The sequence below is a fragment of the Lepidochelys olivacea genome (assembly GCF_965140295.1).
Source record: "Lepidochelys olivacea isolate rLepOli2 genome assembly, chromosome: 2".
NCBI classification, from domain to species: Eukaryota; Metazoa; Chordata; order Testudines; family Cheloniidae; genus Lepidochelys; species Lepidochelys olivacea.
The window spans coordinates 114,871,155-114,898,721 of record NC_140412.1 but is presented as its reverse complement, the minus strand read 5'-3'; the positions used below and the strand labels follow the sequence as shown (position 1 = coordinate 114,898,721).

Sequence of the window (27,567 nt, the reverse complement as noted above, 5' to 3'; positions counted from 1 at the left end):
GAGCGCACACGCGCTTACCGTTGCGTCCCTCGCTGACGCCGGCTCGTGCACTGCAGGGGGTGGCGCGAGGGTGGCCGGCGCGCGCAAAGCGGTTCAGAGCCGGGGTGGCGGTTGCTCCGTGTCTGCCTCGCGGGCGCCTCCACCCCCGCCTCAGGTGATGCTGGCGGCTGGGGCGATGATGAGGAAGAGGCTGAGGAGGGAGGTGGGGGCCTCCCGCCCCGCCGACCCCCGCCTCCCGCCCACCGGCTCGGAGCCCCGCCGACCCGTCCCCTGCCCCTGAGGAGGCCCCGGGCCGAGCCGGAGGCGGCGAGCCAGCGGCCCCCTCCACGACCCCTCTCCGTCCTCAATGTCTCCCCCGCCGCGGGGAGGCTGCTGCCGCCTTGGAGTCCAGCGCTCCGGCCCCCTCGCCGCCGCCGCAGCCCCCTCGCCGTCGGCCTGCAGCAGCCGCCTGGGCGCGGAAGGAGCCCGGCCTCCCCGCTGTCGCCGCGACCCGGCCGCCGCCAGCCCCTGGCGGCTGAGGAGCAGCGGAGGAGGCGGGGAGCCCCCCGGGGAAGATGAAGGCGGAAGCGGGAGACAACTCCATGATCAACCTGTCGGTGCAGCAAGTGCTGAGTCTGTGGGCGCACGGCACCGTGCTGCGGAGCCTCACCGGTAACCGGCCCAGCCCCCGCCCCCCCGGGACCCGGCGGCGGGGAGGGGCATGCAGGGTGGCTGTGCACGCTGCTCTCGCCTGAACCCGACCCGTGGGGCGGGGGTGACTCAGGGCAAAGGGCGGGACTCCGAAATGGGATAAGCGCGGGGATCCTGTTAAAGGCAGAGGCCCCGTAAGCGTCGGTGGGGTCCCACATCACTGGCAGAGCAGTAGTGGGGGGCTTCGCTTTTGCCTCCACTTGTGGTAAGCGAGGGCTGACAGTGAGTGGTTTCCTTCATCTCTGGGGGCTGGTCACGGGAAGGGGCCAGGTGTGATGATGAGGGCTGGCAAGCCCACACTGAGCCAGGAAAGGTTGATGAGGGGGCCCATTAAGCCCCTCCACGCTACACTTGGGCTTGCTGTCAGGGGATGAAGGGGCAGTTAAAAAGGAAAGAGGACCGCCCAATATCTCCTATTTCTGCTCCCCAAGGAAAGGGCCTGTGCAGAGACTGCTGACTGCCAGACTCATCTGGAGGAAAGTGAGCCTGGTCCAGTACTGTGGAGGTTTATCTGGGGGACTCTCTTTGCCTTAGCCCAGTACTATCTATGCTAATGAAACTGTTGCAAGGAACCTCGGGGGAGGGATGGCCTCAATAAACTCTGAACTTTCGCATCCTACTACACTCTGCCCACTAGTTTTTCTTTAAAAAAGGAGTACCTGTGGTACCTTTGAGACTAACACATTTTTTTGAGCATAAGCTTACGTGAGCTACAGCTCACTTCATCGGATGCATCTTAGTCTCTAAGGTGCCACAAGTACTCCTTTTCTTTTTGCAGATACAGACTAACACAGCTGCTACTATGAAACCTAGTTTTTCTTTGACACTGAAGAGCACAGTGTCACCTGGATTGCATGGGATGTAGGGCACATCAATTGATTGTTGGTTGTGTTGATAGGCAAAAGTTTTGGAGTGGTGGTGCTCTTATTGGGCAAGTATTTCCTATGTAAGTATGATTGGACTAGGAGGGAGTGCTGAACTAAACGGGGTCTGGATTTCTGCTGTACAACATACTACGTAGCATTGAGAGATTAATATTAGTAATCTGGTTTTGAAATAAGTTGTCTGCTCCTCTCCCCCGTCACCATGTTTTTTCCATTGATGTAGTTGTGGCTTGAGTTGCTAGATACGTGCTTTTCTTTTAAATGTTGAGGTTTTATCATAATAAGCATGCAAGGCTTGAAAAATCCACTTGCTTTTGGCAATACACCATAATGTATTGTAGGAAAATAAGAAAGTTGAATAAAGTGAGGAAGTAGAAAGAAGTCATAATAGAAGCAAGAGACAGACTTAAATTTTTTCAATGCAGCAAATTGAAACATTGACAATAAAACAAAGTATAAAATATATTTCTCTTCTCTCTATAAATCATAGGGGGCATGACTTTGGAGGGAAGGGTAACAGGATTTTCAACTTGACTAGTAGGTTTTTTTCCTTAGAGTACTGGACATAAAGTAAACTTTTCAAGCCTTGGAAGCCTGAATACATGTAGTAGTAGTAATAATAAAAATACACTGAATATATGCAAACATAACTATTGGAAAGTTAACTATGTTTTATTAAAATTTAAATCCTGGATTCCAAGCCGCCTTTAAGGGAAAAGGATGCCAGAGTGTGATAGATGCTTCTGTGGCATATTTCCTCTTAAAGTTTCATCATTAGTCCTAGGGGAGTTTTTCTTACCTGACAAAGTAGATTTCTGTATTAATCATTCAGCATACAAAGGTTGTAGAAGGGTTGCTGTTTATCATGTGGTTTTTTTCCTCCAGTCCTCCTTGAAACCGTGCTTTCCCTCAGTTTGTTGCTGTTGGGCCCAGTGTCCACTTGATGCCCAGTGTGCATCAAGTCTGGAGGGGATTTGGAAGAAAGCTAAATAGCTATACAGCACCACCATAGCATATAGTTTCTAACTTTGAAGACTAGATACTAAACCCCCCCGAGTATATAACCAAATGTAAGTGATGCAGGATCAAGTTGATAGTCTTCCCCAAGTTTGTGTTCGGTTTTACTGTATCCACTTAGTCTTTGTGAATCTGAGTTAATTGCTGAGTAGTAAGTAATGAGGGTCATCATTTATGCTTATATGGAATTTAGTGAAAGGCTGTCTAATTTATTTTTAGAGCTGGCACTCTTTTTACTTTAATGAATAGTAAAAAATTAAAACCTGTATATTCTACCAATTGGTGTCAGTATTGGATCTGGCAGTTTCTAAAGGTGTGTGGAATACACTTAGTACTTAATTTACAATTGCAGTTAAAACATGTTCTGCTTTCTCTGTTGCTGACACCTATTGCTGACAGTGAGTGACTTTCGTAGCATAATATTGCATAGTTTTGAGGAATTTTGTGTTTCACTCTTTATATAAACTGTGACTTGCGTGGATATGCATTTAGGGACTTAAATGTTGTTTTTATTTTATTTTAAATCGTACTCAGCAGCTAATGTTAGTGAGACCTATAAACTGTGATTTTATTGTAAAATAAATAAATTATATATATATATCAAACAAACCTTCCCTCAAAATATTTGACAGAGGTAGAATAAATTGCTTTAGAGTTGGGTACAGTGACTCTCCATACAGAGAGAAAGGTGGATACATGAATGAGTGGTTTGCTTGCTGACCATTACTTCACTTGTTCTCCTGCTGCATTTATGAGAATTTTTTAACTCAACTGAGTGTAAAGCATTTCATTCTACCTTTGACATGTACAGTGTGTAAGAGGAGACTTCTTGGATGGAGTGAGGAAAGACATTTTAAAGGTATCTACAAAGAAATCTCGCCCTAGGAATGCATTCAAGAAGACCCTTACGTATTGACTTCAGGAATCAAACTGGTTTTGTCCTCAGAGGCCTATCTTAGTTAGATGAACAGATTGACCTTGTAATGGTTATGTTTATATAAGATTGCAAAGTTTCTATAAACAAAGTGAAGGTTTGCTGAACAGTTCGACTGAACTTTTAGGCTACATTAAAATGTATTATGTTTAAAGATTACCTCTTTAGTCAAGGAAACTGCAGCATTTATTTCCACTACCCCATGTAACTGTTGTATATCTTTTCTGCATGTTTTCCTGTTGTTGCATATTCCAAGGATTTAAGCTTCATGCACCTGCGTTAGTTTTGTTTTCCCCATCCCTGCACTATACCTCATTCTCTTTCTCTACATCCCTGCTTAGAGAGGGAATTTGAAAAATTCTTGCTGGAGAGTGAGTGATTACACCTTCTAAAGTCAGAGTATGTTATGTTAATCTCAACTTTAGTCTCCACAGTTTACTATGGACATTCTGTTTCCTTTTAAAAATGCATGATTTTTAGAATCATTGAGCACTTTGAATTCTTGACTTTTGAGAGCTGGTGTTACTTGGCTTCGCTGAAAATCAGGCCTAAAGTTTATTAGCCTTGTGCAGAAAATAGAAAACCACCTTCACTTCAAAACCTGTTGGGCACTTCGAAGAGCCCAGCTAACTGAGCAAAAATTTTGCCCTGTCAGTTGTTTAAAATAATAATAATCTAGTATGGCTTATGTTCCAGGCTCCTCTTTTTTTAGACATTATATTGTCTTTGAGGAATTTTTATCTGCCTTAATACAACATTGTGGAGTAACAGTATTATTCTTCTGGCAATAACTTATCCTACAATTATATAAAAAAGAAAGGAAAAAAAGCCACTATGTTAAAATTGCAAAGTGAAGCACTTCTACGAAATGCCAGGCTTCAGTTTGCCTGTGCAACCAGAGTTTGGCCCTCTTGAGCATATGCATTATGATTGAATACTAGTTTTCCTGCAGAAGCCTTGCCTCATTCAGTGAGTGAGTAGTCTTTAATATTCATCTGGTGTATGGCCTTGGGTTTATTTACTGCACCCTATTCAAACCCTGGACTGAATACAAAATTAAGAATTTTATCCTGGGTATTTTCTAATTAGCTGTTGTAGTATCTGAGTGCTTCACAAACATTAATGAATTTATCTGCACAACACACTTGTGTGACTAGGCGGTGGTATATCAATTCTACTAAGGGCATAGAAAGATGAAGGCCAAAATTGTCGAGTATCCACTAATTTTGGGTGCCCAGTTTGAGACACCTAGGACCTGTGTTTCCCCCAGAAAACTTAGCATTTTATAGCCATTTTTATAACATATTATTTGTTCAAAGCACAGTTCCAGTTGACTTCAGTTATAGTTGTGAGTGCTCACACTTGTGCAGATCTGGTCCCAGGTGTCTCATGGGCACCCAGAAAAAGACAAACACAGCTAGAGGCCAACTGAGAACATTTTGGTTTAAGTGACTTCACTGACATCACATAGAATCTCTGTGGCAGTGGCAGGGATAGAATCTAATTCTCTAGGGTGGCTTTCAGCTTCCTTAAGCATAAGACTTTGCTTTCCTCTTCCTGCAACCCCTGCTTTATTCATTCCATACCATCTAACTTCTGCAACAAATGAGGTAGGGATTCTACAGATGACAGCCTCATTCATTACCCAACCCTAAGCTATTTCCAGAGCCCCATCTATGCTGTGCACTGAATGAGGCAGTGGTCTTGTGGAAAAAATTGTATGTGATTGTATAATAAGACTGTCATAATTCATAAGAACAAGGGGATTTCATTAGCAACCTCCTGGTATTTCCTAACTTTTGGGTGTTGGATTTTGCAGCCTTTGCATTTTTCAATGTAGTTCTTTTTTATGTAATGTTTAAATTTTAAAGAGGTTTTTTTTTTTTTTTTTTAATCACAGGGAGCTATATTGAACCCAAATTGAGTCATCAGTGTGGTTTGGATCTTTTCATCCCAAGCACAGACCACTTGAGCTAACAAACTGGTAGCTGTAGCAGGCTGAATAGGTGGATCAGGCACTAGAGAGGGATGAAAGACATTTTGCCAGTGGGTTTCACAAATATTTGCTGACAACAGGAATACTGAGATTTGGGACTCCTGGTTTCAATTCTACGTCTCTGAGAGAAGTGTTCTTTCTAGTGATTATAGACCTTTCCTTGTTCTCCCCCCCCCCCCCCACTTTCCCCCAGCCTGTCTATTTTAAACAAACAAAAACCTGACTGGATTTCAATTGGCAGTATCTTTGTGTTTTTTCCTAAACTTCCATTACTATATTTGATCTTGAACGAATATGACCAACCAGTCAACTACAGGCAAACCAGCCAAATCAAAATTTTTGAACTTGGATACCTAAAACATAGGCAGCTAAATACATCTTCCACCCCCCTGAGATACTGTATACTGAACTTGCTGTGAGCACTCAGCATCTGTGGAAAATCAGACCAGTTACTTAGATGTGTAACTTTAGATGCTCAAGTTTGAAAGTTTTATCCGGAGTCTGTTTTCAAAGCCTTTCAAAACAGCATATTCTTCAAGCTGTTTTAAATCTTGTTAATTTCGAGTCCAAGTAGGATGCCTTTCCTGTTAGTGAGGGACTGCTTGACCTGGCCAAGGCCCTGTGGCAGATACCAGCTGCCATAATGCCTGCTGCAAAACAAACTGAGGAGAGGTAACAGGTACCTCTCACAGGATTTGAGTACTTCTTTGGTCACCCCAATCTGGGCTCCTTAATTGTGTCTGAAGTACAAGAAAAGTCAAAATTGAGTAAGTGTGTCCCCAAGGACAAGAACCACAAAAGGCTTTGATCTTTTGGGGACAAAGTCATACAGTCCGCTTTCTTATAGTTGCGTGTGGCTAACTGTTAAAGCCTTACTGCTCAGTTATGACTTTCTAACACGGGACAGGGTGACTTCCTTTGTCACAAAGCTCCAGCATGACAGCAGAGAGGAAACTTTAAAGACTTAGTTAAGGTAGTCAAATTAGTGGCCAAGACAACCCTACAGGCAGCAATGGATGCCTCAGACACTGCAGCCTGGTCTGTGGCCACTATGGTGACAATGTACCAAGTCTCTTGGCTTCAGGCATAGAATCATAGAATATCAGGGTTGGAGGGGACCTCAGGAGGTCATCTAGTCCAACCCCCTGCTCAAAAGCAGGATCCATACCCAATTAAATCATCCCAGCCAGGGCTTTGTCAAGCCTGACCTTAAAAACTTCTAAGGAAGGAGATTCCACCACCTCCCTAGGCAACGCATTCCAGTGTTTCACCACCCTCCTAGTGAAAAAGTTTTTCCTAATATCCAACCTAAACCTCCCCCACTGCAGCTTGAGACCATTACTCCTTGTCCTGTCCTCTTCCACCACTGAGAATAGTCTAGAACCATCCTTTCTGGAACTACCTCTCAGGTAGTTGAAAGCAGCTATCAAATCCCCCCTCATTTTTCTCTTCTGCAGACTAAACAATCCCAGTTCCCTCAGCCTCTCCTCATAAGTCATGTGTTCCAGACCCCTAATCATTTTTGTTGCCCTTTGCTGGACTCTCTCTAATTTATCCACATCCTTCTTGTAGTGTGGGGCCCAAAACTGGACACAGTACTCCAGATGAGGCCTCACCAATGTCAAATAGAGGGGGATGATCACGTCCCTCGATCTGCTCGCTATGCCCCTACTTATACATCCCAAAATGCCATTGGCCTTCTTGGCAACAAGGGCACACTGCTGGCTCATATCCAGCTTCTCGTCCACTGTCACCCCTAGGTCCTTTTCCGCAGAACTGCTGCCTAGCCATTCGGTCCCTAGTCTGTAGCTGTGCATTGGGTTCTTCCATCCTAAGTGCAGGACCCTGCACTTATCCTTATTGAACCTCATCAGATTTCTTTTGGCCCTTTAGAGAAGCACAGGCCACGATTGAGGACTTGCCCTTTGAGGGCTTAGGCCTGTTCAATGAGTTTAGAGCTCTACCTGTCCGCTCATTCAAGGACTCAGTTCAACCTTTGCTCTTTGTGGATTTACACCCCACCACCATACTGCAAGTCATATTGCCTTCAGCCCTATTCAAGACAATAGGCACTATCTTACCATCCTACGCAACCTAAATAACATACTGAGACGTGACCATGCCAGGAAGATACAGCAGAGGATGCCAGCCTTCCTCAGCAATACACCCCTCCCACAACATGTCAGCCAATTTGATGGTACCATTGGGAGCCACTTTGGATGCAGTCTAGAGAGCATCACCTTTGGAAGTTTCCTCACCTTATTCCACTGCATGTCATCTACAATGACATTTCACGTACGGACGGGAGATCACTGTCATGGCTCCCCCATTCCATTCTTTACCTATACCGACCCTCTTTCTCCAACCATTTTCAAGGACCCTTCCCATAAGAGCTTGTTACATACAGAAGTAGCCTTGTTACTTCATCTAGAAGTCGTAATAGAAGTTCCACCAGAATTGAAGGGAAAAGTCTTCTACTCAAGGTGTTTCTTCATTCTCAAGAAGAGAGGTTTTTTGTCCTATTGTAGATCTGAGGACACTCAGCATATATATATATGCTGATCATCAACAGCCTGCCTCCCAGAGGACAGGTTCCTGTCTCTCTGGTTGAGAAGTGACCCAAGATCAAATCCTATGGTGACAGTTCAAATGAGTCTTGGACTCATAGGTCGTGGTAAAAATTCCACTTGTGGTACCGACCACTATCCTAGAACCATGCTCAGTCCATCAGTGCTATCCGTTAGGGTTCAGAGTAAGCACCTGGCACTCCAGCTAACACTACTTCAACTTTAGAGAGAGAAGAGAGTATTCTTTCTCTTCCTCTGGCTCAGATAGCAGCAGGGAGATGTCACCAACATATTCCCCAAAGTCCTAGGCCATTTTGATCGCTGTCTTTCAGAAAAGGGAGACTAGAGCACATACCTTAGGCCTAGAAGCTTAAAAGGGACATGACTCCATGGTACCTATCCCCTAGCCTCCTAGGGCATACCTATATCAGCACCCTTGGCCCTACTGGGTACCATGGGTCTTACAGCCAGCCAGGAAGTCAGCATCTACAGTTTCAGCCAGAATGAGGTGCCTCTGTCCGTCAAAGTATGGGGAGCATTGCAGGTGGCCCAATCAGCAGTCCTTCCAACTGAATAGTCACAGGAGCAAGACTCTGAAGAAGAGGATCCATAGGCTGAGGAGAACAACATTTTTGCTCCCATCTCTTTTTTGTCACATGATCAGACTTTGGTTCCCACTTTCACTAACATGCAGCCTGATGCAGACCTTTCAAGAGCTGTTCTGTTGCATGGCAGACACAAGAGTCCAGTGGAAGCTTTCTAGGGAAAATCTCATAAATTCCTTGACAAATTGCATATTACTCCGCGAGGACATCTTGTGATGCCAATAAATGAGAACATGCTTGAGCCAGCTGTCGCACTGTCTGGAGTGGCTTATGACCATAAGTGCCTACTTCAGGGCAGACTCTCAAAAAGAGGGCAGTCACCCCAAACTGGTGGTATGCTCTATAATTAGAGTTCACCAAGCCAATGACAAATATGAACTCCTGGATCGTTGTAACAGTCTCACCATGGAGTCATAGACCATTCCCTGGGCCACTCTAGTCTATATTGCCACTCAGGCAAGCTGGACTTAGTGGTAAATGTTCACTTACACCAAAAATCACGAAGTATTCAGGTTGCTTCAAGACCCAAGAGACCAATCACTTGCCCCAGATCGGTGGGTACCCTAGATCTTACACCAGAGACAACACCTATAGCCAATCCTGTAATAAAGTAACTTAAAGATTTATTAACTAGGGCTATGTCTACTCTACCGCGGTAAGTCGACCTACACTACGCAACTCCAGCTACGTGAATAACATAGCTGTAGTCGACGTACCTTAGGTTGAGTTACCACGAGGTCTGCACCGCAGGGTGTCGACGGGAGAAACTCTCCCTACGACTTACCTTATTCTTCTTGTCAGAGGTAGAGTACAGGGATCGACTGGAGAGCTATCTGCTGTCGATTTGCCGGGTCTTCACTAGACCCACTAAATCGATCACCAATGGATTGATCTCAGAACTTGGAGCCTGGCTGCAGTGTAGATGTAGCCTAGGAAAAGGAATGTTATTTACAGCTTAAAGCAAGCAAACTTATACACACAAATAAGTTGCAATCTCAATGCTAAGAATGACAGAGTTGTGGTGATCTGTCAATTCAGAATGTCTTTCAGGGCAGACCCAGGAGTAACCCTTGGGGTCTCCAGCTTCAATTAGTCTTGGCCCTGTGAGAGTTCAAACAACAAGGAGATGGAAAATGTTCCTGTGTCTTTGTTTTATTTCTTTCATTCAGCCTCCAAGTCCATAAGATGAGCTTCCTTGCATGTAGCACTTCCAAGGTGTGATATGGCCATATCACAATCCTTTATATTACGATGTTCCTTGATGGCCTATCTGATTTTGATTGCCCTTGTGGATGCATGAGGTGGGAAACGCTCTTCCCATCTGTGCTCACAAGTTTAGAGTGAACATTTTCAAAGTTACAAAGTAAAACTTCCATATTTTCTTATGTAATACAGACATTATAAATAAGATTAACACATGCAGCAACTTGCCAACATTCTGTAGAGTGTATACATTGTTATAAAACTAATACCTATTTTGAGCAATACTAACACATAAGTGAACTGGTCTGGTCTCCAGCTATCAGTTTGTTAGATCTTAGCTAATGCCTGCAACCTTGGCAAGAGTTGGCACTAGACCTGGTAGCATCACAATAGCCAACTTACTATGTCAGACAACAGCATCTCTGGCACCTACACCTGAGTGCCTAGAGAGGAAACATCTGTTCCTATCGGCAGGGTTTGAACAATTTTACACTCAACCTGTGCCTGGTAATGGCTCATGAAAAGGCAAAACAACAGTGACCATCGAAGACCACACCCATGTCAAGGAACCAAAAAAGCTGGACTTGTTGGGACTAAAAAAACTGCTAATCAGCCATTTTACAAATGATTGCTAATTACCATGTTTTATTAGTAAAATACAATTACTTAAATTGGAATAGTGCTGATAAATTTTTACATAAACTTCCTCTGGAGAGTTAGGGAGAATTGTAATCTCCTGCATCTGAAGGAATGCTGGTGGTATACTCTTTCTTCAAGCTGCACTGGATAAGACACGGCAGCAAAGTCCATAGCTGTCTTGATAGCCACAAGGAGATCTTTGTTATAATCTTCTGGAATACCTAAAAAAGTCCAGGTGGCAATTGAAGGCCTACCCTTTGAGCGATGTTGTATTGTTTAGTCCCAAGACTGGCAAAGCCCTATGCTCCTTAAAAGATTCTAGGGCAACATTGAGGTCTTTGTAAATGTATACATCAGCACTCAGGCGAAGGCAGATTAGGCCTCAGCACTATCAGACAACCAGGCTTCTTGCATCACAGACTGTCTGAAGCGTCCAAAAAGAGTCAGATTGCAGAGGAGAAGGCCATCGGTCTCTTCTTCTTCAGCTGCTTATGCAGCATCATTTTCAAAAAGCAGATTTGACTCCTCAGTTAGGAGCCACATAACTTCTTAAAGAATTCTCTCTTCCCTTCCCCCACCTCCTTCAATTTGAGAACAGTTTTTCATCTCATAACTATGGACTGATGGGTACAGGAGATTGCAGAGGTGGGGTACTCCATTCATTCAATTCCAGACTCTTCACACCCCACTTATCCCTTCCCCATCCATATTCAGAGACCTTTCTAACTAGAGCACACTACAACAAGAAGTAGAATAATTTCTAAGGCTGGTCTACACTACGGTTAGGTCAACGTATGTGTCTGCACTACAATATTGCTCCCACTGCTGTAAATCACCCACTACACCAACTTAACTCTGCCTCCACAAGCAACGTAGTGCTTAGGTCTGCGTTGACCTGACTACGTTGTGTTAGCATAGACACTACGTTGACTGTTCCAGCTGTCAGTGCCCCACACTTCAAGGTAAATCGGTGCAAACAAACGCTCCTGGTGAGGACGCATACCACTGACAGAAGGATCTGGTGTGGACATGCCAAACCAATTTAACTACTGTGGTGGGTGTACATCCACATAACTTAAGTCAACTTAATTTTGTAGTATAGACTTGCCCTAAGTCTTGGAGCAGTTGAAGTCCCTCGAGATTACAGGGGAAACAGGTTTTATTCCCCTTACTTTTGAATACTTAAGAAGAAAGGGGTTTGACATTCAGTTACAGACTTGCAACAGCTGAACATCTTCATCCACAGGTTCATCTTAAGAATGATCACTGTGTTCTCCATAATTCCCTCTGTGCATCCGCAGAATTGGTATTCAGGTCTTGCCCCAAAGACATTTATCAAATGCCTGGTGGTAGTGGCAGCATACCTCAGAAAACAAGTTACCCAAGTTTTTCCTTACCTAGACAGCCTGGCTCATTTGGGAGAGATTTACTCAGCATGTGACTTTTGCCCTTTTCGGGTACTCCAGTGTTTTGCTTCCCTCTGAGTCAGTCAACAAGGAAAAGTTGGTTTTACTTCCTTCCCAAACAATAGAGTTTATAGAGGCATTACTGGACTCCACCACAGCAAAGGCTTATCTGCCTCATCTGAGATTCAACTGCATAGTAAGTCTGGTCAATCAGTTACAAGCCCAACCTCAGACATCAGTAGTTTGCCTCAGCCTCCTAGGGCATGTGGCCTCTCACACTTTCATAACTCTGCGTGCCAGACTTCACCTTCAATGCTTGCAAGAGTGGCTGAAGTCTATATATCCACTCAACAGACATCTAGACATGAGAGTGCAGATCCCACTAACCCCCAAATCCCATCATAAATTTAAATTGGATTAAATTGGTGGACAGATCCTCCAGAAGTATGCAGGGTTTACCCTTATTTCCACTATTGCCATCCAACGCACAGATGACAGACGTTTCCAGTCTAGTATGGGGGAATTCACCTGGACCATCTCCATGCTCAGGCCTTATGGTAACTGTGGTTCTTCGAGATGTTGTCCAGATATATATATTTTATGACCAGTTCTCCTTCCCTGCTACTGCAGAGTCTTTTAACACCTGGATTCTATATTGGCGAAGGAACTGAGAGGTAGTTAGGATTGCCTGGATCTTTATGCTCTTGGGTGGGAGATATGAGGACACACATGGGGTGCATGTATAGACTCAGCAGGCACTGGTACCCAAAAGAATCCAAACCTGAGCACATGGGGTGCACACTTACCAAGAGCAGAACAGTTTCTTCTTCCAAAACAGTGGATGCTATCAACTCTTGCACCTTATTCTGTGGGGTCATTTATATCAGTATTATATTAATACACTATCATGATGGTACACAATCCTGGCTGAGACTGCAGCGCGGATACCATTCAAATAGCTTGTCTCTTCATACTGAAAATTCAAGAGAAAAACCTTCTGGGAATGTTTCTTGATCATCTAGTGCTTAGGCTCTTAATTATAAATCCTCTCACTATCCAATCCTGTTTCTTTTGTAGTTCTTTGACCATGGAATTGGAAAAAGGAAAAGTTGGCAGCCCTTATAACTGAAAATAACTTTCTGATTGTAAAATAATGTAGTAATATCAGGCTAAGACTGCAGCAGCAGTTTTAATGCATAGAAATGGGGATTGACTAATCATTTTCTGAAACAGAGCTGTAGACTTATGTTTTTGGCTATGCTTGCAGATAAACTGTGTTCAGCACTGGTTCAGCTGGTTGCACCATCAGCAATGGGTATATTTTACAATGTAGAAAAGGCTCTAAAAAGGCAACCTTGAATGGATTCAGTTAAAGAGAGAGCACATTTTACAGTGGGTCATAAGCAGGGCCTGTGTACTTCATGGGACACTGGATCCATACTTTGTAGGAAGGTTTCCTGATTCCTGCCATATGTACTGTTCTGTGTTATACTTTAAACATTCACTTGAGACTTTTATTGAAATTAATATAAAGTACTGTGACGGGGCAAGGTCAGATGGCTATAGAAAAGTAGCGGGAGATAGATATATTAGCTCCAGGCTATACAAATCCCTCGTACCAGGATAAGTGAAGTGGCAGCTGCTCCAGGTCAATTAAGACACCTGGGGCCAATTAAGAACTTTCCAGAAGGCAGGGAGAATGCTAGGTTGATTGGGACACCTGAAGCCAATCAGGGGCTGTCTGAAACTAGTTAAAAGCCTCCCAGTTAGTCAGGTAGGTGTGCATGTCAGGAGCTGTGGGAGGAAGTTGCGCTGTTGGAGAGACTGAGTAGTACACACCATATCAGGCACAAGGAAGGAGGCCCGGGGGTAAGGGTGAAGTGGAGCTTAAGGAAATGAGGGCTGCTGTGGGGGAAGTAGCCCAGGGAATTGTACATGTCATGTTTCTAAAAGGTCAGCTACCATAGCTGATACTATTAGGGTCCCTGGGCTGGAGCCCGGAGTAGAGGGTGGGCATGGGCTCCCCCCCACGCCCTTTGCCCCCTGATTAATCACTGAGACTGGGAGACAACAGAGACTGTGCAAGGACGGATAACTTCTCTTCACCTCCCTCGCTGGCTTATGATGAAAATGGCTCAGTAGACTGTGACCCTTGTCTCTAGAGAGAGAAGGGTTACGTGGAGGGTCACAGTGAGCCTCTGAGGCTAGCGAAATCCGCCAGGAAACGTGGGACCCACGGGAGGCAAGGACAGAGGTTTGTCACAGTACACACAGGGAATATGCTACAATTCGTTTTCATGATTAGTACAATCAATTCAATTTTAATTGATTTTTGGTTTGTTTGTTTTTTTTCACTACAATAAGTGTTATCTAGTTCTTTGGCAATCTTTTGACAGTCTCTTAAAAATACTTTATGCTACCCCTAACTTTTCACTGTTTGTTTTTAATGTATAACTACATTTTAGAAGTTGAGGGGAAAGCTAGAGATTTTGGCATGCAAATAAGGGATGGATAAGCACCCATAAAGAGTCAGGAGGAGATTTGTGGGTTTGAGGCACGTAGCACTGGAGTGAATGGGAGCATTCTTAAGTGGCCTTTCTGATTTCTTAGTAGTTCTCTCATTCCCATATACCTTCAATGATCCTTACTGCTCCTTTACTTTCAAAGTAGTAGTAACATTTATCTGACATTTAAAAGGGGGAACCTGTTTGTATTCAAGCACATGTATTACACCATTAAGAACTTCAGTTTTAGTGGTTACCCAGCTGTGACAATATAATGTCGGCATATTTTGAAGAAATAGTAGAAATTACTAGACTGACATTGTTGACTAATTGTAAATAAGCAACTAGAAATATAAAAACCATTTGTAATTTGACTCTTTATAAACATTAGGTTTTTGACTTAGGTACAGTAGAACCTCAGAGATATGAACACCAGAGTTATGGACTTACCGGTCAACCGGACATCCTGTGGAACCAGAAGTCCTCAATCAGGCAGCAGCACAGACTAAAACAAAAAAGCAAATACTATACTGCCTCAGAGCGTTAGCACCCAGGCTCAGGGCTTCAGCCACGGGGTTTGTAGTTGCAGCTGGGGCGGGGGGCTTCTTTCTCTTGGGAGCACCGGGGCTCCGATCCCAGTTTCAGCTTCACAAAGGGTGTTGGGGCTTCAACCCCACAGGGGGCGCTGCGGCTCAGGGATTTAGCTATGAGGGGAGCACCAGTTCCAGTCCCAGCGCTACCTCTGTAGCTAAAGCCCTGAGCCTTGGCACCCCTCTCCCCAGCTGAAGCCGGAAGCGGAACCGTTGGGAGCCCTGAGCCCCAGCACCCCCCGTGGGGCGGAAGCTGGGAATGGAGCTGTGGGGCTGAAGCCCCGAGCCCCAGCACCCCTCACAGGTCTAAAGTGCTGAGCCCTGCTTCTCCCCCAGGGCAGAAGCCACAGCCACCCGGAGCCCTGACACGCCACACCCCCTTTGCAGCTGCCAACCCAAACCCCCTCACCCCCCGCCATATGGCTGAAGTCCGTAAACTTTTGCTTCAGAGCTATGGAACATTTCAAAGTTCGGGCCAACCTCCATTCCTGAGGTTCCAAGGTTCTACTGTAGTAAAAATTCTGCTCCTTTGGGGTGAATTTGTTCGTCAGAACTCTTCATTTAAGTTTTTGATTAGCTAAGGTGCTAGCCTTCATCTTATTTTCCCCATTTAAATCACTAATCTTTGCATCTTTTTAAGCTTCCTTGTTAAATATTTTTGATAAGCTTGTTTGCATGTGATAGTTGAATAGTTCTACAGTAGATACTATATATTAGCGTAAAAGTACAATGAAATTTGGTTTTAGAAACAACTTGAGGGAAACACGTTGCTTCAGAGGTGCTCTTCTGATGAAGGTGGACCCAAATTTTACTTGGAATTTTTGGATATACTTGGGGGTGTTTCTTTAAGATGTTTGGCCTAATAGGTACAGTGTCTTGAGCACATACCGCTATTTTCAGATTGATTTCTTCTGAAGACGGAAATCAATGTTTGTCTTATAAAATACAGTATTTCTAAACGGCTTGCTTTATAATACATCAGAATATTAACTTTTATTTGACTGCTTTCTTTTCAGAGATGTGGTACTGGGTTTTCCTATGGGCTCTCTTCTCCTCTCTCTTTGTCCATGGTGCTGTGGGAGTGTTAATGTTTGTGATGCTGCAGAGGCATAGGCAGGGGAGACTAATCTCTGTCATTGTGGTCAGCATTGGATTTCTGGGTTCTGTATCTGGAGCAATGATAACCAGTAAGTCTATTTTGTTTTTACATATAGTTTTACATCTTATTTTTAAAAGAACGTTATTTCTTAGCTATTCTGATAACTGTTCGTACAAATTTGTTACCTTAATCATGTAGTTTTTCCTATGAGAATGTCAACTTGGTTGCTCCTTCTCCTGTGTGAAGATAAAGGCAGTACAGAACTGTCAGAGGAGCAGAGGACTCTTCAAATCTCTGTGTCCTCATATTTGCAAAACGAGGGGAGACCTCTGTTCTGGAAAGGGTGTAATTCCATTCTTCTTTACTGAGACTGGAAGCAACAGCTCTCCAGTCTCCTGGGGTTCTGTGATAAGTGTTTCTAGTTATTGGAAGGAAATCATGTATTCTTAGACTTTGTCTACGCTGCCACTTGAATGACACAACTTTTGTTGTTCACAGGTGCTTAAAAAGCCCCCTTTTTCCCCCGCGAAAGACACAAGTTTTGTGGCAGCAAGTGGTAGTGTAAACAACACAAACCCCACTCATGGGGAGTGGAAGTATTTTGTTGGCAAAAGTGCTGACAGACAGCATTTACACTGACAGACTTTTAGCGTCACGGTCTTGTCGCTAAAAGCTGTGTAGTGTAGACAAAACCTTAGTCTCACAATGGTTTCCTCTGTATTTGGCTTGCCACAGTGACTCTGCTGGTCTTGTCCTACTACCTGGTGGTTAGGCCACCAATAACCTCAATGTCTTGGATCCCCGCTTTGAACCAACTTATGCTCTGACAGGAAACAATTGTCCTGAAGGAGTTAGACCTCTGAGCAATCAGATGCAGACTAGACAGACGGGCACTTTTCTGACAACGTGGGAAATCCTCTCTTCGAAAGAAAAAACCTCTCCACTCACTCATCGCTCAATCCTTGGACCCAAATGAGGAACTAAGGCCTTGTTTTGTCTATGTGAGAATTGCATGGATATAACTAAAGCAGTTCAGAAATGATTTAGTTAAATTGGAGCAACCCCTTTTAAGTGAACCTCCTATTTTGTTTTGACTGCATTATTCATTTAGCTTAAGCCAATTACTCACCAACTTAAGCTAAATCAAAAAGGTTCTCTAAGCAAAATAAGAGTCTACACAAGGAGGTTGCACCAACTTGACTAAATCTGTTTCTAAACTGATTTAGTTATATGGATGACTTATCATGCAGACAAAGCCTAAGAGTTGGAGTAAAGCCCAAAAAAGCAAAGGGGCAGAAACTTGTATTTCATTCATTAAAACAATGCCCATGTACGGAATTTTCCCACACTAAAGTGAATTGGTTGAACAGAACCACAGTAGACTACAGGAGTAATTTCAACCAAGGAGTCATTAGTACCATCAGTGGGATGAGCTAAGTTAGATCTAGATCTCTTTGCAAACTGGATAAACTGAAGTCTAAAGGTTCTTGTTAAGGTGTAGGGACCATAAAACCTAGGCCATTGACTCCCTACTTCAGCTATAGGCAAAATGTCATCCCTATTCCTTTTTGTCCCATTCCACTCCCTCCAAGGATTGGTCAGGAAATCAGGTGAGAGAACAAGAGTATGTTTCTGGCTTTATCACATTCCCTGGTACTCTGTAACAGCTTCAGCAACAGTTTTGTTCTTAAAAAGAAAAAAAGTACTTGTGGCACCTTAGAGACTAACCAATTTATTTGAGCATAAGCTTTCGTGAGCTACAGCTCACTTCATCGGATGCATACAGTGGAAAATATAGTGGGGAGATTTTATATACACAGAGAACATGAAACAATGGGTATTACCATACAGACTGTAACAAGAGTGATCAGGAGAGGTGAGCTATTACCAGCAGGAGAGTGGGGGGAAGGAGGGGAGAACCTTTTGTTGTGATAATCAAGGTGGGCCATTTCCTGCACTTCACAAGAACAACTGTAAAAGTACAGGTTTCAGAGTAGCAGCCGTGTTAGTCTGTATTCGCAAAAAGAAAAGGAGGACTTGTGGCACCTTAGAGACTAACCAATTTATTAGAGCATAAGCTTTCGTGAGCTACAGCTCACTTCCTCAGATGCATATCGTGGAAACTGCAGCAGGCTTTATATATACACAGAGAATATGAAACAATACCTATTCCCACCCCACTGTCCTGCTGGTAATAGCTTATCTAAAGTGATTTCCAGCACAAATCCAGGTTTTCTCACCCTCCACCCCCCCACACAAATTCACTCTCCTGCTGGTGATAGCCCATCCAAAGTGACAACTCTTTACACAATGTGCATGACAATCAAGCTGGGCTATTTCCTGCATAAATCCAGGTTCTCACATCCCCCCACCCCCATACACACACAAACTCACTCTCCTGCTGGTAATAGCTCATCCAAACTGACCACTCTTCAAGTTAAAATCCAAGTTAAACCAGAACATCTGGGGGGGGGGGGGGAGGAAAAAACAAGAGGAAACAGGCTACCTTGCATAATGACTTAGCCACTCCAAGTCTCTATTTAAGCCTAAATTAATAGTATCCAATTTGCAAATGAATTCCAATTCAGCAGTTTCTCGCTGGAGTCTGGATTTGAAGTTTTTTTGTTTTAAGATAGCGACCTTCATGTCTAAGTCATTATGCAAGGTAGCCTGTTTCCTCTTGTTTTTTCCTCCCCCCCCCCTCCCCAGATGTTCTGGTTTAACTTGGATTTTAACTTGAAGAGTGGTCAGTTTGGATGAGCTATTACCAGCAGGAGAGTGAGTTTGTGTGTGTATGGGGGTGGGGGGATGTGAGAACCTGGATTTATGCAGGAAATAGCCCAGCTTGATTGTCATGCACATTGTGTAAAGAGTTGTCACTTTGGATGGGCTATCACCAGCAGGAGAGTGAATTTGTGTGGGGGGGTGGAGGGTGAGAAAACCTGGATTTGTGCTGGAAATCACTTTAGATAAGCTATTACCAGCAGGACAGTGGGGTGGGAATAGGTATTGTTTCATATTCTCTGTGTATATATAAAGCCTGCTGCAGTTTCCACGATATGCATCTGAGGAAGTGAGCTGTAGCTCACGAAAGCTTATGCTCTAATAAATTGGTTAGTCTCTAAGGTGCCACAAGTCCTCCTTTTCTTTTTGTAAAAGTACAAGCCTTTTAAATAGGGCTGTCAATTAACTGCAGTTAACTCAAGAGATTAACTCAAAACAAATTAACTCAATTAAAAAAAATTAATTGCAATTAATCCAGATTTAATTGCCCTGTTAATAATAGCACTTTAAATTTATCATAAATAGGTTTGGATGTTTTTCTACATTTTCAAATATATTGGTTTCAATTACAACAGAGAATACCAAGTGTACAGTGCTCACTTCGTATTAATTTTAACTACAAATATTTGCACTGAAAAAAGATAAACAAAAGAAATAGTATTTTTCAGTTCACCTCATACAAGTACTGTAGTGCAAACTCTTTATCGTGAAAGTGCAATTTACAAATGTAGAATTTTTTTTTTACATAACTGCACTCAAAAACAAAACAATGTAAAACTTTAGAGCCTACAAGTCCACCCAGTCCTACTTGTTTAGCCAATCGCTAAAGTTTGTTTACACTTACAGCAGATAATGCTGCCCACTTCTTATTTACCATGTCACCTGAAAGTGATAAAAGACATTCACATGGCACTTTTGAAGCTGGCATTGCAAGGAATTTATGTGCCAGATATGCTAAACATTTGCATGCTCCATCATGTTTCGACACTTAGATTGCACTATCTGTTTATCTTTTTTACGGTGCAAATAGTTGTAATAAAAATATTAAAGTGAGCACTCTACACTTTGTATTCTGCATTGTAATTGAAATCAATATATTTGAAAACGTAGAAAAACATCCAAAAATATTTATAAGAAATTTAAATTGGTATTCTGTTGTTGAACAGTGCGATTAAAATTGTGATCAATAGCAATTAATTTTTTAATCGTTTCACAGCCCTACTTTTAAAACATTCTCTTTCCCCAGGATACTCCCTGTCTCAGGCAAGAATGGGGTGTTTCAGGATGACCCTCTAACTTTGCTGTCCAGTAAAAGCAAAAGAATAAAGTCACATAAACTGTACACACTCTGTCCATACACTGGCAGTGATTCCTGATAGATATCTGCCACCCCATTCAGGAAGTTACTAGTTACCATAATTATTCCAAGCCTTTAGGTATCCGTGCCTTAAAGGGTATTTTCATTGCAGTTTACTTCCCAATCCAGAATTGCCTTTTTAGAATGATCTAGATGGCTCTTACTGTGGGTCACACTTACATAAGGTGTTTTTTAATGTACTGCGATAGTTGAAGCTGGAGAGATATGGTACTGGGGTTGGAATTTAAAGACATTATGTTTTTTTTATTGGAACGGATTCACTTCCTTTATGCATAAAAGGAGGAGCAACCCAGTTGTTTGTCTGGGAGTTCTGTCTTGTGGAAAAACTTTATAACAAGTAGGCAAAATTTGTTTTAGTGTAAATAATGCACATTGCCATGTTTTTTGAATGTGCTGTACTCCTCAATCTTTCAGTGCATCATTTCCAAGGGCTGGCTTAGAACACTGCATCACTAGCTGCTAATCAAGATACTAGAGGAGCAAAATAATTTTATTAGCAGGTATTGTCTGTTTTGGCAAGTGGCAGAGAACACTGCTGCTTAACCTGCACAGCAGGCTGTAGTAAACTTGTTAAGATCAGCTATGGCCATGAAATGATTTTTTTCCCCTTCTTAATAGTTTACTGCATTGCAAATTGTGATGTGAATTGAGGTATTCCATCCTTTTCCTGTTTAGTATTGTACTTCAGCTAGGTTAAATTTAAAATAATTATTTCCACGTGACAAGACCAACTTGAGTTTCCATTTTACATTTCACATCTCCTGCCTCTGTTGTGTTTTTGGGAAATGCAGAATAGCTTATTTAAATAAAGAAATTGTAATTTGACAAATGGGAAATCCTGTCCCACTAATTGGCAGGAAGTCCAGAATCTCTGTGCCAGGAGAAGGAATATTTGTTAAATGCACTACAACTAAATGTTGACAGAGCATGCAAGTTGTCTAATGGAATTTAATGTTTGTAGACAAGAAGCTGTAAGATATTGATTAAACAACATTGGACAATGTCATGCATATCTCTTTTCTTCTTGCCACAATGTTCTAGATGCAGGAATTTTTGATACATATATTCCTCAGATGTTGTTTTCTCTCTTTGCTCCCCTACTTATTTGCTGCTTACTTTTCTGTTTATTATGTTGGCAGACTTCAACCAGTGTGTTTTTTGGCTCCATTCCAATTTTCCTGTGTTTATAAAAGGCAAATGCTGGACACACCCTAATTTGAATTTGACAAGAATAGATTAACCTCTCAAACTTTGGTAGTTTGAGAGACTTTTAACAGCAATGACTTTTTTTCATCTAAATATTGCAAGCCTTTCAAGAGCTCTTCAATCTCTGTCCCAACTATTAAGACACTAGAATTTGAGACCATTTTTTAGGAATGCTGTTTGTTAAAACCAAGCAGCTGGATTTCAGTTTGGGGTGCATTCACCAACAGAAATGCTCTCAAATGCAGGAAGAAGGGCTCTGTCTAAAGAATCTGTTTGATTTTGACAGTGAATAGGCAAGAAACATTTAGGAAAGAGTTTGTCCCAGGTGGTTGAAATAATATAAGCGTGGTATTTCTGGTGAGATACTGTAGATGGCAGCACAGAATAGTTTTTCTGAGAATAAAAAAAATCCCTTTTAACCTAACCAACCCCAGTAATACCTACATGGAGTGTATTGTTTTGAACACAGTACTTTGTGATTTGGAATAGCAGCATGCACTATGGTTGGTATGAAAACAAGATTTTCTGGTTTTAGAAGGTGCCAAATTAGATACATAATTAGACATGTTGAGCCTGATATACTTACTGAAAATCAGTTCAAAGTAGTGTTTTTCCTTAAAGTTAATATTCCTTGCTTCTGTTTACTTTGGCACACCATCCCATGATACATTGACCCTACAAAGGGCTCTTTTCATGTTTCAACTAAACCTGTCTTCATTAATGTCAAATAGTGTCCATATGTTCTCCCTACATTCTGGAGCCTGAATAGGCTGTTTCTTTTCCTTGTGATCTTTAAGTACTGAACTGTAATAAAGTGGCATGTACATTTTCCATACTAAATGTGTACCATTCCACCAACCTTTTATTCCTTTAAGAAACTGCTTCTAATGCTGAAATAGGATGTGTTGCCCTCCATATGTTTTCTGAAGGCATGAAAAAGAAGGTGCACTGAAAATGGATTACTGTGATCCAGATCATGCTAGCACATGGGATAGCAAATAGAAAAATTAGTTGCTCTTAACAGAACTGTTGCAGGCTCTTATATTCTTCTACTGACAGACTGCAAAGGTACACTAAGCAGGACTGAGTTTCATTGTAACGGAAACATCTAGCATTATTTTGGAAGGCAAAGATTAAATGTTATACAGCAAAACCTAATGTTCCTGGTTCATAGCTTCATCACTGGTATAGCAGTGCATGTTATTCCCAACTGTTGTTCACTGCTAATAATGTCACTTTTACTCATATTACATCACTGGTGAATAAGACTGCATGATTTTATTCTTTGATCTTGATTTGTGAAATCTCACATACTGCATGTGATATTAGCAAGCTAGTAGCAGTCTGGTTAATTTACAGTATGGTATTCTATTTTTTTAGTGTACCAAGAACCTATCCTGGCCTCTTGGTGCTATACAGACTTTTGATGAAAGCCCCCATGCAGAAGTGCAAGAAAAATTATTTCCTCGCTGTTAAACATTATATAGAACATTATATTGATATTCTTTTTCATATATTCTGCTGAGTGATATTGCAACATTTACTAGTATTATGTTTTTTTATCTACCTCTAATACAACTCTTAAAGATTTTAGCACTGGTAAGTCAGAATGATACTGACTTGCTATGATGAAATTGAGTTTAGTCTCACTAAAAATAGTTTATGGGGAGGGGAACCCAGTTGAAATGTAGAACATTGTTGGGTGATATAAATATTTTACTGTATCTGAGCTTTGCAAAATTCAAATGTTTTTGATGGAGTGAATAAAACTATTATTTTCTTCATTATAAGCATTGTTATAAGGGGATACAAGTAGACTGTATCAGTTGGTAAATTTTCTTGGCAATTTTGCAAGGCTTCTTTACACAAAGATAAATAGTGTGAAAATGTCTGAGGAAACTGCAAAACTTAACAAATTACAAAAATAAATACATAAAATGTATAAGTATTTGTTTGAAAGTTAGGAACATTTGTATATATGTGTGTAATTTCCTAGGTTTTTAAAAACTGCACTTCAGCTGGGAAACTATACTTAATGCCTATCATGACAGTGAGAGAAGTAAAGCAAATTGGTGTTAATAATTCTGCAGTAATAGTTTGATAACAGGTTTGCTAATAGAATATGTTGAGACCTGATATTAATCATCATAAGCCTCCACTTTGACCTTTTGTTCGTGTAATAATTTCACATGTTTTTTCTTGTGATTCTAGGTGCAGCAGTAGCTGGAATTTACAGAGTAGCAGGGAAGAACATGGCTCCTTTGGAAGCACTGGTATTTGGAGTTGGACAGACAGTACTGACATTGATTATCTCATTTTCAAGGATTCTTGCTACACTTTGAGACTTCTGTGAAAACAGTCAGTTGATATAAGGAAACCTGTTGTCTGCAGAGAAGTTTCCTGAAAGTGGCTTCAGTGGCTGGCGGACATGGATTAGTGCAACAGGAAGAATATGGGACCTGAACTTCAAATCTAGAAGTTCAGTCAAGTGGGAAAGGACTGCCCTCTAGTGTCCACACTGTTTTACTACTGCTCTGCACCTTATGTGCCTCAGTCACAGGAAAGGTGCAATTAATGTATGTGAAGTTGTGAGATAAAGCACCTTGAAGAGCTGCCAATCAGGTTAACACTTGATGATGAGATCATTGTTCTTAACAGTGTTGAAATACAGGGACATTTCTGAAGAATCGGTACATGTGCCAAACTTGAAGTTTAATTTTTTAACTATTGATAGTGTGAACATTTGAAATTGTAGTAATAGAGGAGTGCTGTGAATATATTCCACATTAATTCAGGTAAACTAGTAAGGTACTTGCATTTGTTTAACTCAATCCTACTCAATGCTGAGTGTTACCCCATTCAGCGTATGAAGTAACTACTTGTTTTTTTAACTGTACATGAGTATTACTGGGATATAGGACTGCAGCAGCTCTGTTCATAAAATTCATGTGGTTAGCACTATATGTAGGAGGACTTTAGTGAAGCAATTCTGTGAGGTTCACCACCTATAGAAAACAGATTTTAATGGTTTTATTTCTACATACTTGGTATTTTATCAGTCCAAAAATCATCAAGCAGACTGTGAGTAGGGCAAACTAAGTACAATCTATTATGTATATTTACAAATGAAATTTAAATTATTCCTTTACTCATAAATTTTGTTTGAAATGTAGGTATTCATTAACCCTTCTGAAAAAGGTACTTGTGTTTATCTTCAAAGAAAGAAGTTGTTTCCAGTGTGATGTCAGAGAAGTTACTTGTTGCAATTAAATCTTCTTTTTAATGATATTTAAAAACCAGAACCAGTCTTTAATTCTGAAACATCTAATGTTTAAAACATGGTCTAATCCAGGCTTTGAAAGAGAATTAAAAGAACAAGTAAAGAAACAACAAAGAAAAAATTGAAAGGGATTTTAAGAAATATTTTATGTTTGGTACATGATTGTTCCAGTATTCTGCTGAACAAAAATGGTAAATTTAATGTTAAGATCTGGTCTATCAGTATCAAAACTGGAACAATAGTGCGATGCATGAACTTCCTCATTTCTGAACACATTTTATCCTATGTGGAGTTTTCAGATATTTAGCTTTCAGTAGACTTGTGTTCTTTCTACTTTAAAAGGAACAGTGGTAATATGCATGTAAAATGCACATATAAAATGGTTCAAAGTGAATAGAAATTTTAAAATATTACAGGAGTGCAGAATTCAGAAGGGCAAGAAGGTCTGTGTGAGGAAAGAGGGAATCATTCATATCCTGCTTCAGTGGAGTACTTTACAACAGTTGAATAAATGTGTGCATAGAGAGGGAAGGCTTATGCACCAAAGGTGTTGCTGTCATGACGTCCAAGATTATTCCAGGCCTGTTGAAACAGTAGTATTTGCAGCACTATCAAAAGGACACTGTCACAATGGTTACTTAAAAATCACTTTGCTCACTGCTTCAAAATACAATAAATTAAAATCTGATTTTACCATTTTTCCTCCATAAACATTAGTTTATCAGTTATTATTCGTAATTGGTAGGCTGCTGCTATCTGTAGATAATTATTTAAATTTTTCTCAATAACTTAATTTATGAAAAATAATTGATTGCAGATAGTCAAGTCACTGACTTAAAAAAAAAACTTAGTATAAATAAAATAACTGAAGTTATGTTCTTTCTAATTTAATTTGCCTTGGAGAGAGAGATTTTAGGGGAAGGAATTTAAATAATTTTACTGTCCTCTTACTGCTTGTTCTCTTGTTGCTTTTACTAACAGATTTGGTTATCTGATGCAATGGTTTAATCAACAGAAGTACTGGGAGGAGTAATGAATTCTTATGACGTGACAAACTATGGAACCACGTTTTGTCTGGATCTAAAAATTCCTTTCCTAAAACATAGTCTTCGGTAACTTGAATAATTTCAAGACTTCTTAACTTTCACTAGAAAGCTGCATCTTAGATTTCAGATTTTTTTGCACATCTAACTAACTTGCTGTTCTATTCATAACGTTGTTTTATGACAATTTAACGTCTTCAGTCTCACCGTATTAAGCCAATGACTACAAAAGACACCATTACTAAGTTCAGAAGTTTGAATGAAAATTAAAATTTCATTGAATGGTAAACTGTGCTTTTCACCTCAATTGAGGTGCCAGTGAAGTGTTTGCTAATGTGTGCCACCTTATGATATAGGTCAGCATTTTTCAGAGGAGGAAACCTCTGCAATATTAGGACCAGCTGTTGAATGATCTTTAGCTCAAGCATGTATTAGGTTTAAAAAATATATACGTTGCATACAGAATTGTCACTCTCTAAAATATGGTCTGAGTTGCTTAGTTGTCTATGTGTACTATATGGTATTAATGTTTAGCAACAGTAGGCAGTCAATATCCAAGTGGCTCACCAAATGTCAATAGGACAAAACTATCAACTCTGAGGAAGAATTCTTAACTGCTCTCCTTTATGGGGGAGATATGAGGATGACTAGCTTGTCACAAAGTACAGTATTAACTTATTGCCTTTCCACATTAAAATACAGTATTTGAATGAACAAGCAGTTACCAGTGGTGAAAACATCTTCAGTAGCCTTATGCCTTTGAAAGAAATAGATCAGTTTCAGCCCTGAAGTTTTATTCCATTGACTGCTTTTGGGAGTTAGATGGCTGTTACACTCTTGGGCCCTTATTATAAAAAATGGTAATAGTCTAAATGTATACACGTAATAACTGGGAATGGTCTTTTTATAATCCATTTTGTGAAAAATATATTTTAGAATTTACGCATGCTAGTAATTCACACAACATCTCAGAGTAAATTTCTTGGGACAGTGTTATTTCTTTTATTGTAATAGTACTGTGCAGTATTTCAAGACCAAGGCATCTTTTATATGAATGGCCCTAAATGGATACGCTTGATGGTTATTATTCACTACAGTAGTGTAGAAGTGCAATATATCTACACAATTCTGGTCTTTGGAAAAATGGCAGTGTGGTAATTGATGTGAAGAAACTTCAACCACTTGTAACTTTAAGATAGAAGCTCTTTTGGTTTTTCAAGATTTAAATACCAGCTCACTCTAATTATTAGCTATGCATCACTATAAAAAAAGAAGAATTCTGTTTTCAGATAGCTAGAACAGCTGTATTATATGAAGAAAATATTACAGATCTTTTTAATTTTTGGTGATAATCTTCTTATGTTTATTGAACTGATCTCTATGTACCATGGTTAGAATGTAATTCTGGGCATATTCCTCAGTTGTTTACAGCAACAAATGACAGTAGTTAAACCAGTTTTAATGTACGAACACGGGGACCAAAGAGTGATTTATACTTCTGTCTTTATCTGTAATGTTACATAGCAGTATAAATATATTTCTAATGTTCATTGAATTGTGATTGTTTTAATCTAAGGGAAATAATGATTCTTTTAGTTTTGCACTTTGCTATTCATTTGTTCTGTTTTTTTGTTTTTGTATGATCAGTTGATTTTTATTTTAATTACATGTCTTTTTTGTTGTACATAGTACCATCTAGTAAATAGCTTTTTGTATAATAACTGTTTAGAAAATCTGTCCTT

The 27,567-nt window shown here is 40.9% G+C and overlaps 1 protein-coding gene across 1 annotated transcript; it reads left to right on the top strand.

Moving 5' to 3' along the window:
• TMEM170B (transmembrane protein 170B) lies at positions 1-27,567 on the top strand. The gene is made up of 3 exons (XM_084618247.1): positions 1-651; positions 16,052-16,222; positions 23,714-27,567. The coding sequence occupies exons 1-3, from the start codon at positions 555-557 to the stop codon at positions 23,842-23,844; spliced, it is 399 nt and encodes a 132-aa protein (XP_084474373.1). The 5' UTR covers positions 1-554; the 3' UTR covers positions 23,845-27,567.